Here is a 17,583-nt window from a genome sequence, read left to right as displayed (position 1 = left end):
GGGGGGAAAATGCTCCAATATTCAGTAAATAATATTTGCCTAATGTTAGAGGAGTTAAATAAAGGAAGAATACTTACAATTCATAACAGTTAATTTATTGTATGTATGAAAGCTATAACTGCAAATATATTTTCTTTCATTTTTTATGAGTTTCTTCTTCAAAAATAATTCTAGTAATATGGACTGATCTATGTCTGTTTTCACAAATTTGCATCATAGACTTTTAAACATTTGACATGATATTGAATGGAAAATATCTCTCAGTAACTGGAAAGACTATTTTGTTGTGCTGTCTCTTTGCCTTTCTTCATTTCACGAACCTCTTTGTGGCCACACCCAGAATCAGTGGAACAAATCAGACAGTGTGTCAGGCCACGTATCACACTAAGACAGTTTCCTGCTTTCCCAGGATGTCTCTTCATATTCTACTGGTATATTTACGTTGGCTTTAAGGATTGTAGTGACCATTTACAGCTGTCAGCATTTATAGCAATCACTGTAGAGACCAGCAGGAAATTTAGTTCTACTTCACTTTGTGACTTTTGTTTCCTGTGCTCCTTGTGTTCTTGCAAAGATATGTAATATAAGAAGAGCATCACCTCCAAAATTGTTGACAACTTGGTCACTATGTTCTGCAACCTCTTTTTTTATCATCTTTTTCAGATCAAGAATATTTTAGTCAGTACACCACTTGTATTTCGTTGAGCACACATTTAAAAGTGTCATCTTAGTTCTGTGTTAGTAAATACTACTGTATGATATCTAGGGAGATGAAGATGAAGCCTATTAGTTCACATGTGAAAACAAACACTGTATATTTGAATTTATAAGGGCTCTGATTGTCCAGAAACTGAGTGATGCATTTTTGTTGTTTCTGATTTTGATTGCACAAAAGTTGTCATCCACAATGTCCATTTGTAATATTCTTATGAAAGAGAAATGTTTTTACTCTTATTTGAACATTGTAAAATCTTTGTCTACAGTTGGAGTTTGTCGAACGTCTTCTCAAAGCGTTTGAGATAACAGCAAGACTACAGAGCCGAAACTGGGAAGTTATTCCAGATGCTGAGGTGCCGTCCTTCATTCGTACCTTAAGACTTCTTAAGGCAATGTTGAACGAAAAATGCACGAAACTTGAACAACAAATATCCACCAGGCCACAGAATGCTAAGCCTTTCACACTTCTCAGGAAGGTATGACTAAAATGTACTGCATTATTTGAGACTTTTTTTAAAGAAAGTATGGAGATGTAGTATGTTGTATTGATACTCCTATCAAACATAAATGGGTAATGTGTAAGGAATTCTGCATACCTCCTATAGTTCACAAAACAATACAAGTATAATGCAAGAAAGTGAAGTGTATGTCTGGTGAAGAGAGTAATGCTCTGCAGTGCCATTGTTCTTAGGTAGACTGTTCACAGAGTTTTACAGGTAACATATGACTAGAGCGAGCGAGCGCCCCCCCCCCCCCCCCCACATATATATATATATATATATATATATATATATATATATATATATATACTTCCCGGGACTGGATCAGACCTTGAATGTGGCTCTCCAGCAGGGATACGACTTCCTAAAATCCTGCCCCGAAATGAGATCCATCCTTCATGAAATCCTCCCCACTCCACCAAGAGTGTCTTTCCGCCGTCCACCTAACCTTCGTAACCTCTTGGTTCATCCCTATGAAATCCCCAAACCACCTCCCCTACCCTCTGGCTCCTACCCTTGCAACCGCCCCCGGTGTAAAACCTGTCCTATGCACCCTCCCACCACCACCTACTCCAGTCCTGTAACCCGGAAGGTGTACACGATCAAAGGGAGAGCCACATGTGAAAGCACCCACGTGATTTACCAACTGACCTGCCTGCACTGTGATGCTTTCTATGTGGGAATGACCAGCAACAAACTGTCCATTCGCATGAATGGACACAGGCAGACAGTGTTTGTTGGTAATGAGGATCACCCTGTGGCTAAACATGCCTTGATGAACGGCCAGCACATCTTGGCACAGTGTTACACCGTCCGAGTTATCTGGATACTTCCCACCAACACCAACCTATCCGAACTCCGGAGATGGGAACTCGCCCTTCAGTATATCCTCTCTTCTCGATATCCGCCAGGCCTCAACCTCCGCTAATTTCAAGTTGCCGCCGCTCATACCTCACCTGTCTTTCAACAACTTCTTTGCCTCTGTACTTCCGCCTCGAATGACATCTCTGCCCTTAACTCTTTGCCTTTAAATATGTCTGCTTGTGTCTGTGTATGTGCGGATGGATATGTGTGTGTGTGTGCGAGTGTACACCTGTCCTTTTTTTCCCCTAAGGGAAGTCTTTCCGCTCCCGGGATTGGAATGACTCCTTACCCTCTCCCTTAAAACCCACATCCTTTCATTTTTCCCTCTCCTTCCCTCTTTCCTGACGAAGCAACTGCCAGTTGCGAAAGCTTGTAATTCTGTGTGTGTGTTTGTGTGTTTTGTTCATGTGCCTGTCTGCCGGCGCTTTCCCGCTTGGTAAGTCTTGGAATCTTTGTTTTTAATATATTTTTCCCATGTGGAAGTTTCTTTCTGTTTTATATATATATATATATATATATATATATATATATATATATATATATATATATATATATATATATAACAATGAATGTGGAGTAAGGAACTCGACACACCAGGAGGAACATTGTACCAATGCAAAAGACTTGTTAATAGATGGGGCACTGATTCTAAATTCTGACATCTGCAGTAGAATTGCACCTGCAAAAATTACAAAACAAAAAGAAACTACATTTTAATTGCAAAATCTTGTAGCAGTAGGTGGTGATGAGGCTTTTTCAGCGGTTTTGTCATCATGTCTGGCACCTTTCAGCCTGGAGGTAAATTTCCAACAGTGATTGGGCTGACTCTGTTTCATCTCTTATAAAGTAGTATCTTGGGAAGATGAATACAAAGTGGAACTACTTGTACAAACAAAAAGAGAAAGTAAGATGATAGAGAAGATCTCGAAATGCAACAGAGACATTAACAAACGTAATTGTTGGGTTCAAATTAATGATGATGTAAATAAAATAGAAAGAAACTTCCACATGGGAAAAATATATTAAAAACAAAGATCCAAGACTTACCAAGCGGGAAAGCGCCGGTATATAGGCACAATGAATAAAACACACAAACACACACACAGAATTTCGAGCTTTCGCAACTGGTGGCTGTTTCGTCAGGAAAGAGGGAAGGAAAAGGAAAGATGAAAGGATGTGCGTTTTAAGGGAGAGGGTAAGTAGTCATTCCAATGTATGGATGGATGTGTGTGTGTGCGTGCGCGCGCGCGAGTATATACCTATCCTTTTTTCCCCCTAAGGTAAGTCTTTCCGCTCCCGGGATTGGAATGACTCCTTACCCTCTCCCTTAAAACCCACATCCTTTCATCTTTCCTTTTCCCTCCCTCTTTCCTGACGAAGCAGCCACCGGTTGCGAAAGCTCGAAATTCTGTGTGTGTGTTTGTGTGTTTTATTCATTGTGCCTATTTACCGGCGCTTTCCCGCTTGGTAAGTCTTGGAATCTTTGTTTTTAATATATTTTTCCCATATGGAAGTTTCTTTCTACACTCCTGGAAATAGAAATAAGAACACCGTGAATTCATTGTCCCAGGAAGGGGAAACTTTATTGACACATTCTTGGGGTCAGATACATCACATGATCACACTGACAGAACCACAGGCACATAGACACAGGCAACAGAGCATGCACAATGTCGGCACTAGTACAGTGTATATCCAGCTTTCGCAGCAATGCAGGCTGCTATTCTCCCATCGAGACGATCGTAGAGATGCTGGATGTAGTCCTGTGGAACGGCTTGCCATGCCATTTCCACCTGGTGCCTCAGTTGGACCAGCGTTCATGCTGGACGTGCAGACCGCGTGAGACGACGCTTCATCCAGTCCCAAACATGCTCAATGGGGGACAGATCCGGAGATCTTGCTGGCCAGGGTAGTTGACTTACACCTTCTAGAGCACGTTGGGTGGCACGGGATACATGCGGACGTGCATTGTCCTGTTGGAACAGCAATGTTCCCTTGCCGGTCTAGGAATAGTAGAACGATGGGTTCGATGACGGTTTGGATGTACCGTGCACTATTCAGTGTCCCCTCGACGATCACCAGAGGTGTACGGCCAGTGTAGGAGATCGTTCGCCACACCATGATGGCGGGTGTTGGCCCTGTGTGCCTCGGTCGTATGCAGTCCTGATTGTGGCCTCACCTGCACTGCGCCAAACACGCATACGACCATCATTGGCACCAAGGCAGAAGCGACTCTCATCGCTGAAGACAACACGTCTCCATTCTTCCATCCATTCACGCCTGTTGCGACACCACTGGAGGCGGGCTGCACGATGTTGGGGCGTGAGCGGAAGACGGCCTAACGGTGTGCGGGACCGTAGCCCAGCTTCATGGAGACGGTTGCAAATGGTCCTCGCCGATATCCCCGGAGGACCAGTGTCCCTAATTTGCTGGGAAGTGGCGGTGCGGTCCCCTACGGCACTGCATAGGATCCTACGGTCTTGGCGTGTATCGGTGCGTCGCTGCGGTCCGGTCCCAGGTCGACGGGCACGTGCACCTTCCGCCGACCACTGGCGACAACATCGATGTACTGTGGAGACCTCACGCCCCACGTGTTGAGCAATTCGGCTGTACGTCCACCCGGCCTCCTGCATGCCCACTATACGCCCTCGCTCAAAGACCGTCAACTGCACATACGGTTCACGTCCACGCTGTCGCAGCATGCTACCAGTGTTAAAGACTGCGATGGAGCTCCGTATGCCACGGCAAACTGGCTGACACTGACGGCGGCGGTGCACAAATGCTGCGCAGCTAGCGCCATTCGACGGCCAACACCGCGGTTCCTGGTGTGTCCGCTGTGCCGTGCGTGTGATCATTGCTTGTACAGCCCTCTCGCAGTGTCCGGAGCAAGTATGGTGGGTCTGACACAATGTGTTCTTTTTTCCATTTCCAGGAGTGTATTTTATTTACATCATCATTAATTTGAACCCAACAATTACGTTTGTTATTGTCTCCGTTGCATTTCGAAATCTTCTCTATCATCTTACTTTCTCTTTTTGTTTGTACAAGTAGTTCCACTTTGTATTCATCTTCCCTTTTTTCGTAATCTACCATACATTTTATCCTGCCTAAAAGTAGTATCTTGTAACTATATGTTTGGTTTGGCTCTGAAAGCCACTAGCCTTAGACAGGTCAGTTGCTCATTCTTGTCAGACGGTAGTTTCGTTAGGTATTTCTTATTGGGTTTGGAGGTAGTTCACTGTGTCTTAGCCTTCTAAGCAGCAGAGCCTTCTGACGTGCTGAGGCCAGGGCCATATGTTGTGCATCAGTTGTGGATATGGCTAATGTTAATTATTTCTTTCTCTGCCAGGACATCACTGCTTCTTGATATTTAAAAGATATTCAGTTGTTGACTGTATATCCTTAGAATCTCCAGCCCAATCTGCATCACAGTAACCTATTATGTGGCAGTTCTCTGCTTTAGAAAGCAGTAGCTTCATACTCTTGGTACCTTTTGGGTATCCATAGATCCTTCTGACTGCCACCAGGGTATCCCTGGATTATTACAGTAGTAGTTGACAGTTCATATCAAGTAAATGAGCTCAGACCTTGTTGCTAGATGAACCAAGATTAAGCTTCCTATTGCTTCATGATAGGGTATGTTCTTCATAACTTCTTGTTTGTATTCTGTTTTTGGACTCATATCGAGAGTGAGCACCAGGTTATCGTCCACTGGTGTAGATCAGGTAACTTTTTCTTTTTCTTTTCTTTTATTGAATCTGTTGAGAATTTGCTGTACATAGTGCATGCTCCATCCACAGACAATGTTCTCTGCTTCCTAATAAGTTTGGGTATGTAAACAGTTAGTAGCTTCATTGAGCTTGAAGATTTCTGGTAGATTGTTTTTGAGGAGATCATTCTCTCCTTGTTTGCTGCTGAAAATTAGCATGTTGTCCACATAAAGAGCAACCATTTAAATGTCAGAACCTTGATTTTTGCAATAGTCATTGTCATCTTTTTGAAGTGTACATTCAACTGTGCACTGTTTAATTTTAAGTTTGTTTGTTTGTTTGTTGTTGTTGGTTCACAAAATAAGCATGACTTTGTAATGTCCCTGCCCAACATCCATCCCCAGTTCCGACAAGCACAGCTCGTGCTCCTGCTGCACATCACCAGTACTTCACCATTTGTCTCGGTGGATAAGCACTTTGAAAGTGTATGTCCTGTTTCTCTACTTTGAAAGTGACATTTTTGGTGTTTAATTTTTTTAATAACAAACAAGTTTTCTTTTTTCCCCTAGCCCAGATTTGTAATTTTCAGGGTTAAATTTTAAGTAATGACATACGAGCAAAAATATCTTTTGTGACTATTTTCTAGCTTTGTTTCCTGACTCATTGGATTGCTGGATCTAATCAAAGGGGAGGAATCAGGTTGTAAAATCAAAGAGGAGGAATCAGTATTCATACTGATCAACAAGAAGTTCTTTGTATGTACTAGTGAAGAATGCTTGCCTTTTTGGTACTAAGGTAATCTCTCTTCAAAAAACATTGATTTGAAACTGTCAATCATTTGACATACGATAAGTGCTGTGTACTTCCATTCAGATTTAGTTTACCAGTAAAGTTCTCCAGATTGTGCCTAACAACTATCAAAAGCCCTGCTGGAGGCTGTACAACCCTTTCCTCACGTCTATTTTTATTCATTTATTTTTCTCTCGTGCTCGTCTATCATTTACATTTGTGTAGGTTATGTTTGCAAGAGAAGAGAATTTTTGTCTTATGTCTAACATAGTCCGTGGTGTGAAATACCATCATTTCCAAGTACTTTTAGGTTATATCTTTCAAAAGAAACTCCATTTTGTTGTTATAAATAATTTACAGATTGTAGACTAACCCTCTCTTAATTTTTCATGGTTAAGTAAATTTTTAATAATAAGTTACAGTAGCAAGAAAGTTTTTGAAGAGACATTGTCAGTTTTTGTCCTTTTTGTAAAGGGGTGGGGTCTCAATGTCCATGCATGTGAACTAACAACTCTAAAACAAATCCTGGGTTTAACATTTTGTACTGAATGAAATGTTGCTATCATTAAGAGTATGTGCTAGTTTCACAAAGAGAGCTGTGAATTATGAGACCAACTCGTGCTGATCCTTAATCTCAAAATACTTGCTAGAAGTTGTCCAATAACAAATGGAGTTTTATTTACTTATTTGATATTTTGTGCACAGGAAATCGAAAACTACAAGTTGAACCTTCATGGAAAAATGGGAGAACTTAGTAAGCAACTGTCAGCAGTCACCCACAAATTACTGCATAAAGAGACCCAGAATGGTACGACACAGGGAATCCCAGAAAACAGGTAATTAGTATTCGTAAACTTAGTTTAAATGTAGGCGTGCAGTTGGTTTAGTGGTACAAGGAAGAGGCTGAAGTAAAATATTCATAAAATTAGTGAGTTTTTGGATATGTGTAAAAAGATACCAAAAGTTACAATAAACAAAACAAAAAACCTTAAAAGAAGGAACTTGTGAGATTTTAAATTCTATGAGAAAAGAAACATACACTGTTAAAAGATACATTAAGCTGCAGATTCAATGTGTGAATAGAGCAAGAAGGGTGAAAATAAGTTCTATGCTTCAATCAAAATAACAAAGTGATTGGCAAATGAGCATTGGAGGGACCAATATTGTCTGTCCACATTTGCTTGTGAATGCAATGTGGCTGTGGTAGCAACAACTGAGCATTTCAGTTATGGATACATTCATATGCTGTCTGTTAACAGCCTGTGTTAGATGTTCTGTCACATAAATTCCTCACAGAAACAATGTAAACAATATAAACAAATCACACTTGTTATTTTACTGACTGGTAGCATTGTTTGAAACTGTCTTTTTGCAACAGGCATATAAGGTAGCAATGTGATGTGACAATGGTGAACAGACTAAGCTGATTCTCTGATTGGTTAATATTATTCGGTGAGAGGTTGTTCTAAGGGTAGCTGTACTGAAACAACTAGTTGCCAAGTCACATTTTTTATTCTGAGTCAGGTATAGAGATGGGTAAAATCCCCCTTAATAGAAAAAAAAAAGTCTGACAGGAAAGTTATGTGATATTAAGGATGTAAATCTCTCGCCAGGTATCTTCATATGTCATTGATGGCTGACATTGCTGTGTTCTACCAATAGATATTTGACATAATCACTTCCTTTAATTGTATAGTAATTTACTGATTTCATCTGCCACTATCTCTTTCCTAGGTAACAGGTATGACAAAAACTCTCCTGCACACATTGCTGGACTTGCGTCCCTGAGAGAAAAAGTAAAAAATTTGTTGTAATAATAATGATGATAATAATAATAAAATAGTAATAATAATCATACAGTCTTAAGAGTTGTAAAGAGGTCACAAAATATGAAAATGAAGGCTCAATAACATGTGTTACGGCATGTTCTTCATGATCTTTATTCTTGCAAGGAAATGTGTTGTGGGTTTGCAACTAATGATAATATTTCAGAAAATAAATCATCCATGTCCCCAGTTGACAATTTTTATTTATTCTGTCATAACTAGATTTGAGACTAAAGCATCATCATTTGTCATGCGTCATCACTGCATCTTGACTACTATGAAGAAGGTACAGAATATGCTCATTATAACTAAACTATAAGTTACTATTATTGTTATTATTGTGTACACTAATATGTGGGATATGGTTAGATATAAATTTCTGTCTCATAGCACAAAGAAGCAACTGTGCAATGGGAGTATATGGGTGAATACTTCGATAAAGTGGTTACATTTCCATTCCAGAATGTATGACATTTTGAATATAAGAAGAGAGGCAGTTGATGTGATTGATACGGCATTCGGTATGCGAGAATCGCAGCAAGCATTTACTGCCAGGCTTCAGAATATGTATGGAGACCACTACCCAGATCTTGTGACTCCTATTCTCTTTGCTCTTACTCAGGTATGTTGAGAATTAGATATAATGTAAGTACATAAGGGAAAGGTAGATTACTACTTACCATAAAGGTGACACATTAAGTTGCAGACAGGCACTACTAAATGGCAATTAGTCATCAGCTTTCTGCCACAGCCATCATCAGAAAAAGAAACACACACACATTCGTTCACACAAGCAAGCAAGCAAGCACACACCTCGTACACACGTGACCACCATATCTGGCAGCTCAGACCAAAATGCAACTGTCATGTAGAACAGAAGCTGCACTCTGGAGTGGACTGGGAAGGGAAGGAATAGTATTGTATGGGTGGGGGAAGGAGAAGAGTGCAGTCTGGAAGTGGGTGCAGGGACTACACTGCTAATAAGCACAGCATTGGGAGGGATATGATCTCTGTGGCATGGGGTTGGGATTATGCGTGGCATATAGATGGACTAGAATGATGTGGAGGTTGGTTGGGTGGCAGAATACCACTTTAGGAAGGGTGAGCAGTATCTCGGTTAGGATATCCCTCGTATCAGGGCACGGTGACGGGTAACCAAAGCCCTGGCGAAGGATGTATGTTCCAGTCCGAGGTGGTATTGGGTGAGGAAGGGGGCATTCCTTTGTGGCTGGTACTTAGAGATGGTGAGAGGATTGGGGGTGTGAGAAGAAGTGGCATAGCAGATCTGTTTGGAGACTAGGTCAGGGGAATACTGCCTCTCTTGGAAAGCCTTCGTGAGACTGTCAGCGTGCTTGGCAAATGCATTCTCGTACTGCAGATACAGCATCACTGGTTGGTCAGGCTGTATGGGAGCGAGTTTTTGGTGTGGAATGGATTACAGTAGTCGAAATGCAGGTGCTGTTGGTGGTTCGTGGGTTTAATATGGACAGAGGTGTGAGTGGAGCCATCAGGGAGGAGGTGGCCAACATGCTGGATGGTGGCACACTGGGTTAGGGAGTACCACGTGAAGTGGATGGGAGAGAAGGTGTTGAGGTTGTGTAGGAATGAAGACAACATGTCACGGTCCTGAGTTCAGATCATGAAGATATCAGCGAACTTGAACCAGCTAGGGGTTTGGCGTTTTGGGAGGCTAGGAAGGTCTTCTGCAGGTGGTCCATAAACAGTTGGCATAGGAGGCCGCCATGCAAATGCAGATGCTCATGGTCATGCTGCAGATTTGTTTGTGTACTTACCCTTCAAAGGAGAAGGAGTTGTGTGTTAGAATAAAGTTGGTAAGGTATATGAGGAATGAGGTAGTGGGTTTGGAGTCTGAAGGACAATGGGAATGGTAGTGTTCAGTAGGGATAGGACTGTGGGGGCGATGGATGTTGGTGTGTTGAGAGGCGGCATGAGCAGTAATGTGTAGGGCTCCAGAAGGTAGAGGGGTGAAGACTTGGTGGAGAAAGTGGATGCAACCTTTGACATAGAAGGTAGTTGTTTGGAGGTGTTGGCCAGTGAGGGCCAAAAATTCTTTCAGTGGGGCCACAATAGCCAGTCACAATCGGGCGTCCAGGGTTGTTGGAGCATGTAGCAGGTGGGTGTGTCATAGGGGTGAGGTTCTGGGAAGAGCCTAAAGCTTGAAGCATTTTGGATTGGAGGTTATGTTGGATGTCTGGGATGGGATCACTCTGGCAACATTTATAGGTAGAGGTGTCAAATAATTGGCAGAGCATATAGCTTTTCTTAGTGCTCCTTAAGATACAAGAAATGTTGATTGTGAAGTTAATATGACTCTTTTCATTTATTCTATTCTTTGTATTGTTTGTGCCTTGATGCTTTATATTGTTGCTTATTTGCTCTTGTTTACAATCTCATTTTTATATTTCGTTAGGTGTTGTTACTCTTCATTTGTGACACAGGTTTCATATGCCATTGAAGTACAGTGCAGTGTGATCCATAAACTTACTGAACCAAATGATGATACTTGGAAACTGCTTTGTTACCCTTCTATTGGTACTGTTTATCAAACAGTCAATGAAATTGTATTGAAGTCAAGCTCAGGAAGTGATTGGAGTTTTCAGTGAGTATTTGCAGTGCATACACACTTTTGACTAAATTACTATGTGAAATGATTGTCAAGTTTTTGAAAAGTTAGATCTGCCTTTAAATACTGCACTCACAGGGTTTTCATTAAGCCACTTTTTTTGTGGGAAACTAACATTAAATGATTAAGCTTAAGAAAGAAAGAAAAGACATGCAGATACTCTGATTCAACACTTCACATGAGTATATAGAGTGCACACAAATTAAATGTTACTTATCATGCTGCTACCATGTAGTTTATTTGTAGCAGGCACTGTGATGACTAGTTAATAATATTCAGTATGCATTTTTCCTAAGTGTGAAATGACACAGAATATACCAGTCAGAATCAGTGACATACTGTATAATAGGAACAAATATGTTGGTCTACTAGACTGTATTGTAAGTTGCTTTTTCCATGCATCCCGAAAAAATTGCAGTATTTTTGTATAGCCTGTCTTACCTTTTATTTAATAATTTACATAACCATAATTATTTCATTTAAATAAAGGGTCTGTTCATATGTTTGGCAGCAGTTTTCCAACAAGTCACTTTTATTGCTTGTAGTCACTTTCTTTTCTTTGAGTTACTTTTGCTCACGCGCGCTCGTGTGTGTGTGTGTGTGAGAGAGAGAGAGAGAGAGAGAGAGAGAGAGAGAGAGAGAGAGAGAGAGAGAGAGAGAGCACATTTGTTTGTTCACTGCACACATTTTTACCCACTTCATTGGAACGTTCCAGGAAATGGAGCCATTGATACAGTTGCTTCACAGTGAAATATAGGGACTTGTTCAGGTATTGATAGGAAGAATATGAAAACCATTACTATTAAAAGCTTGTGAACTATTAGAAGACATTTTTCAGGAATTCAGTTCACTACCTCTAGAAGACATGTTTTGTGATGATGGTGTTTTAGCAGAGGTTACCCAGTGGGCATCTGAAGCGCACTGCCCTAAGTTCTTGACACAGTTTAGGAGGTATTTTACTGACTAGAGGCTACTCAGTAGGCATCTGAAACGGACTGCCTTAAGTTCTTTATATAGTTTAGGATGTATTTTACTGAGCCTTGTAAATGTGTTATTCTTAAAGCTATCCTCACAGGGCCAAGCAATCTACAGCATATTTGATGTCTTCATTCATGTAACAGAACGTCAGCAGAAAATACCAGTGATATTGTTAAAATCACAAAAGCATTACTGCAGGATATTGATTGCAATCAGCTAGTGGGCAAATGGAAACTTCTCCAGTTGGAAACCAGCATAAGTTCAAGTATAACACAAACTCCAAGTGGCAGTTATTGGAGCCAATTCTTCAGTATGAAATGCGTGACAGGAGAGCCAAAATATCCCCAGATAAGTAAAGTGGTGAAAGCAGCTCTAAGTCTGTCTCACAGGCCTGCTGAGGGTGAAAGGAGTTTTTCTGCATCAAGAAGATATCTTGGTGGTTCATGGTGTGGGTTCCTGTTGTCATGTCCTAGTTCATGAACCACGGGGAATGTATGAGTGGCCAACTAAGTGGTCCTGACAGTCGGGATACCAGTTACTTTGGAAAAAGGCTGGGCATCACGGACATCTTCTGAGTCATGGTCACCTTTGTGCTCAGACGGCAAAGACTACCAAATCCACCGGTTAGCCCCTCAGCCGTTACGGGTAAAACTCAATGGGACCCGGGGCAAGTAAGGCTAGCAACCTGCTTCCCTGGTATTAAATATGATGCTGGCAACAATCAGAGCTAAATGCCTCAGACCTTTGGAGGTGACAGAGTCCCACCTCTAATTGACAAATCAGGGACTTCTAAGACACGACTTGGCAAACGAATGATAACAAGGTGGGGAGCTATTAATATCAATGGGGGCTACTCTGGGAAGAACGTAAAGCTGGCAGAGGCTGCAAGTAAGATGGGGTTGGACGTTTCAGCTGTTAGTGACATTTGGGTAAGGGATGAGAAAGAAGAGGAAGTTCCCAAGGTCTATCTGTCAGGAGTCAAAGCTGCTGTCAGGAGTCAAAGAAGGAATAGCACAGGGGGTGTAGGGCTTTACATCAGGAAAGAAATGGAACCCAACGAACGACTGATGTGGATAGATTTGACAGTGTCTAGCAAGAAAATTAGGATTGTGTCAGTATGTTCGCACTGTGAAGGGACAGATCGAGATAAGATGGATAGTTTTTATGACGCACTCAGTGATGTAGTTGTTAGAGTAAAGGACAAGGACAGTGTTCTGCTCATGGGTGATTTTAATGCCAGGATTGGAAATCGAACAGAAGGGTGTGAAAAGGTTATGGGTAGATTTGGAGAGGATATGGAGGCCAACAGGAACAGGGAAGAAGTCTTGGATTTCTGTGCCAGTATGGGCTTAGTAATCACAAACTCCTTTTTTAAACATAAGAACATTCACCGGTATACTTGGGAAGGCAGGGGAACCAGATCTGTCATTGACTATATAATAACAGATCAGGAATTCAGGAAGGCTGTGAGGGACACACGTGTGGATTCTTTGATGACACTGATCACTATTTCATCTGCAGTGAAATTGGTATTGTGAGGCCGAAAGTTCAGGAGGTCAGGTCCATATGTTGGAGGATAAGGAAATCAGGCACAAGTACATAACAGTTAGTTGAATGTAGTCAATTACAGTCATTGGAAAAGGAATGGACAAGGTAAAGGGACACACTACTAGAAGTGGCTAAAGAAGGTCTTGGAACAGTAGTGTGTAAAGGCAGGATGAAGCAAACAGCTTGGTGGAATGACACAGTCAAGGTAGCCTGTAAAAGGAAAAAGAAGGCATATCAAAAATGGCTACATACTAGAACTCAGGTAGACAGAGAAAGTTATGTTGAAGAAAGAAACAAAGCCAAACAGATAATTGCAGCATCAAGAAAAAATTGTGGGAAGACTTTGGAAACAGTTTGGAGACTTTGGGTCAAGCTGCTGGAAAACCATTCTGGAGTGTAATTAGCAGTCTTCGAAAGGGAGGTAAGAAGGAAATGACAGGTATTATGGACAGGTCAGGAAAACTGCTGGTGAATCCTGTTGATGCCTTGGGCAGATGGAGGGAATATTTTGAAGAGTTGCTCAATGTAGGTGAAAATACGATCAATAATGTTTCAGATTTCAAGGTAGAATGAGATAGGATAACATTTGAGGAAGTGGAGAAAATGGTCAATAGATTGCAGTGCAATAAAGCAGCTGGGGTGGATGAAATGAAGTCGGAACTCATCAAATACTGTGGAATGTCAGGTCTTAAATGGCTACACATGATAATTTAAATGGCCTGGGAGTCGGGACAGGTTCCATCAGACTGGACAAAAGCAGTAATCACACCAATCTTTAAACATGGAAACAGAACAGATTGTAACAACTACAGAGGTATCTCTTTAATCAGCATTGTAGGTAAAATCTTCTCAGGTGTTGTTGAAAGGAAAGTGCGAGTATTAGTTGAGGACAAATTGGATGAAAATCAGTGTGGGTTTAGGCCTCTTTGAGGTTGTCAGGACCAGATCTTTAGCTTACGGCAAATCATGGAGAAGTGTTACGAGTGGAACAGGGAATTGTATCTATGCTTTATAGATCTAGAAAAGACATATGACTGGGTTCCAAGGAGGAAGTTATTGTCTGTTCTAAGAGATTATGGCATAGGAGGCAAACTTTTGCAAGCAATTAAAGATCTTTACATAGATAGTCAGGTGGCAGTTAGTTGACGGTAAACTGAGTTCAGGGTTCAGAGTAGTTTCAGGGGTAAGACAAGGCTGCAACCTATCTCTACTGTTGTTCATATTATTTATGGATCATATGTTGAAAACAATAGACTGGATGGGTGAGATTAAGATGTGTGGACACACAATAAGCAGTCTCGCTATGCGGATGACTTAGTTGTGATGGCAGATTCAATTGAAAGTTTGCAAAGTAATATCTCAGAGCTAGATCAGAAATGTAAGGACTATGGCATGAAGATTATCATCTCCTAAACATATTGAGTGCCAAATAGGAGGAAAAAAGTTAGAACAGGTGGACGGTTTCAAGTACTTAGGATGCATATTCTCACAGTGAAAGAACTGGAAGCGATGTGTAGCAAAGCTAATGCAGTGAGCTCTCAGCTACGAACTACTCTCTTCTGCAAGAAGGAAGTCAGTACCGAGACTAAGTTATCTGTGCACTGTTCAATCTTTCGACCAACTTTGTTGTATGAGAGCGAAAGCTGGGTGGATTCAGGTTACCTTATCAATCATTTTTTCCACCATAATCTTGTAGATAACCTCTTCGCCATATGCCACTTACACTAATAATAATGTAGTAATGTCACCACCCCACACTTCTACACTGGGGATCAGGCATTTTTGGGACGGAGATTTACCAGATAAAAAAGGAAACTGTTTGTTTTAAGAAAACTAGTCTGCACGTAGCTGATGACCCATTTGATGGTATTTATAGATTATACAAATAATGCTGTGCATACCACATACAGCTGTGAATACGTGTACCCCACAAGTGGTACCCTAACACAAGAATGAAAACTTGGTGAATGTACCATGAGGGCACTGAAAATTCAGCAGTACAAAAATAAGAAAAATTCTCAAGATGTGGATGTAATAGCTGCTGTGCCACCAAGAAGAATGTGGGTACATCATTTGGTATCACACACAGTACTAACTCCTTTAAAAATAGGAGTACCACACCATTATGATGATACAGAGAGAAAGGCTCAATAACCAGTCAGTGCAGGATTATCAGTATAAAAATGACAATCCATGCAGTTAGCACGGCAAGTAGAGGAGAAAGTGTGCTAACTCCACTAGTTCACTGTCCCTGCCATGACATGTCAGTTGCTCTGTGTGTAATACAATTGAAAAATTTCATGTAATGAAGAATCATTTAGAAAAGATATGCATCACATGATCTTTGCAGCACCATACAATAGAAATTTCTACACATGTGTGATCCAAATTTTTTGTTTATTAACTGTGTCGCCGCAGAAACTGTTGACACAGGGCTTTACCATGATGATATTTTCCATCTGCACAAGAACTTTAAAATATCTTTTGATGGATATGTGAATAGTGTCTTTCTTCTAGTAGAACCATAGTATCTAATACGCTTAAGCAGAGTGAGTCACAATTTCGGAAGAATTCCCCTTAAAAGGCACAAAAACTTGTGTATTTGCACAGGTCTTTGTACAGGACGTTGCTGCTTTGTTTGGGCTTGACCTTTCCTTAATTTTCCACAGATTAACAGAAGGATACCATTTCTAGTCACCAGTAATGATACAGGATTTGAAATGACTAGTGTTGTTCAAGAGCCAAGTGATGACAAGCAAGAATGAGATGCATGCAAGGCCACTTGCTGATTTTTGTGACTTTGGCGTGTAGCATGCCAGTTCTCAAACAGTGCACTGACGTGGACAATTGTGGATCGATATGCTTAAACGATCTTCATCAAACCTTGAAGGTCTTCCTGAATGTGGAGTCACTAATGTCAATATTGTCCTCCTTAAAATGAGAAGACTGTTTTCTTGCCATGCTCTGTCCAACAAAATTATCCTCGTATATTGCACTAATGTTTGTGGCTGCCTCTGGTGCTGTCACCCCTATATTGAATTCAACCAGAAGAATATGTTGGAAATGTTCTGATGTCCCCAGTTGGCATTCCATTTTCTAGCACCCACAGCCCCACTCACTATCTCCAAATGACAAAATGACAACTCAAATAACCACAGTGAACTACAAATTAAAAATTATGACTGATAAATAAATCCATCACAACCTAAGTACCAACATGCAAAGCAAAAGGGCCATGCACTTATGCACCAACTTAATACTGTGAAAGAGCCTGTGAGTGTTTGTCATAAAAACTTTGCATACTACAATTGTAAAGGAAATGTGTACATACATAACATGGAAAAAAATGTTGCCTATGGAAGCAAGGTGCAAATAAAAAAAAATTAAAAAAATTTGATGTTGCCTAAGTATGCATTCTGTATATATGAGGCATATCACCTTTGTTGACATTTGACGTAATGAGAAAACAACTTTTCTATGCGCTTTTCATGGAAAGATGCCGATAGTGAAGACAGCCACAGCTGAACATCGTTTCTTGCATCCTCGTCACAATCAAAAAAGCTTCCTCGGAAAGCACACTTAAAGCTGAAGAACAAGTGGTAGCCACAAGGTGCGTAATGGAGGCTGTATAGCAGGTGGTTGAACTGCTCTCGGTCAAACCGTTGAATAATGTTATGAGTGACGCCAGAAAAACGGGGGCTTGTGTTGTCACGAAGCAACACAGTGCTTGGCTGAGCATGCCATGTTTTTTTGGCAGTGTCATACCACATTGTCGGTTTCACCTCTGGGAAGCAAAAAAGTACAAGTGATATTTTGTGCTGACAATGTTGTCTTGCATTTTTGTTTTTTTGGGTATTGTAGGTGCCTCCACTCCATTGATGGAATGTTTTGATTCTGGACTGGCATGATAAACCCTAGTACCATTACTGTTTACAATTTTTTTTTGTTTTTTTAGAAGAATTCATCTCCCTCATCACTGCATTGGGTAAGAAATGTCAAAACACTGC

At 40.9% G+C, this 17,583-nt stretch overlaps 1 protein-coding gene across 2 annotated transcripts in view; it reads left to right on the top strand.

Annotated features, from left to right (window-relative positions):
* The window catches only part of LOC126284458 (midasin), a 481,989-nt gene that overhangs the window by 308,329 nt on the left and 156,077 nt on the right, over window positions 1-17,583 (top strand). For both annotated transcript variants that reach the window (XM_049983379.1, XM_049983380.1), the window contains 4 exons: window positions 984-1,193; window positions 7,286-7,416; window positions 8,869-9,028; window positions 10,866-11,026. In XM_049983379.1, coding sequence (XP_049839336.1) covers window positions 984-1,193; window positions 7,286-7,416; window positions 8,869-9,028; window positions 10,866-11,026 — 662 coding nt within the window. The remainder of the gene's footprint in view (window positions 1-983; window positions 1,194-7,285; window positions 7,417-8,868; window positions 9,029-10,865; window positions 11,027-17,583) is intronic.

This window comes from Schistocerca gregaria, chromosome 8, assembly GCF_023897955.1.
Source record: "Schistocerca gregaria isolate iqSchGreg1 chromosome 8, iqSchGreg1.2, whole genome shotgun sequence".
Classification (NCBI taxonomy): Eukaryota; Metazoa; Arthropoda; class Insecta; order Orthoptera; family Acrididae; genus Schistocerca; species Schistocerca gregaria.
The sequence above is the reverse complement of the archived record's forward strand: the minus strand, read 5'-3'. Positions and strand labels throughout refer to the sequence as shown.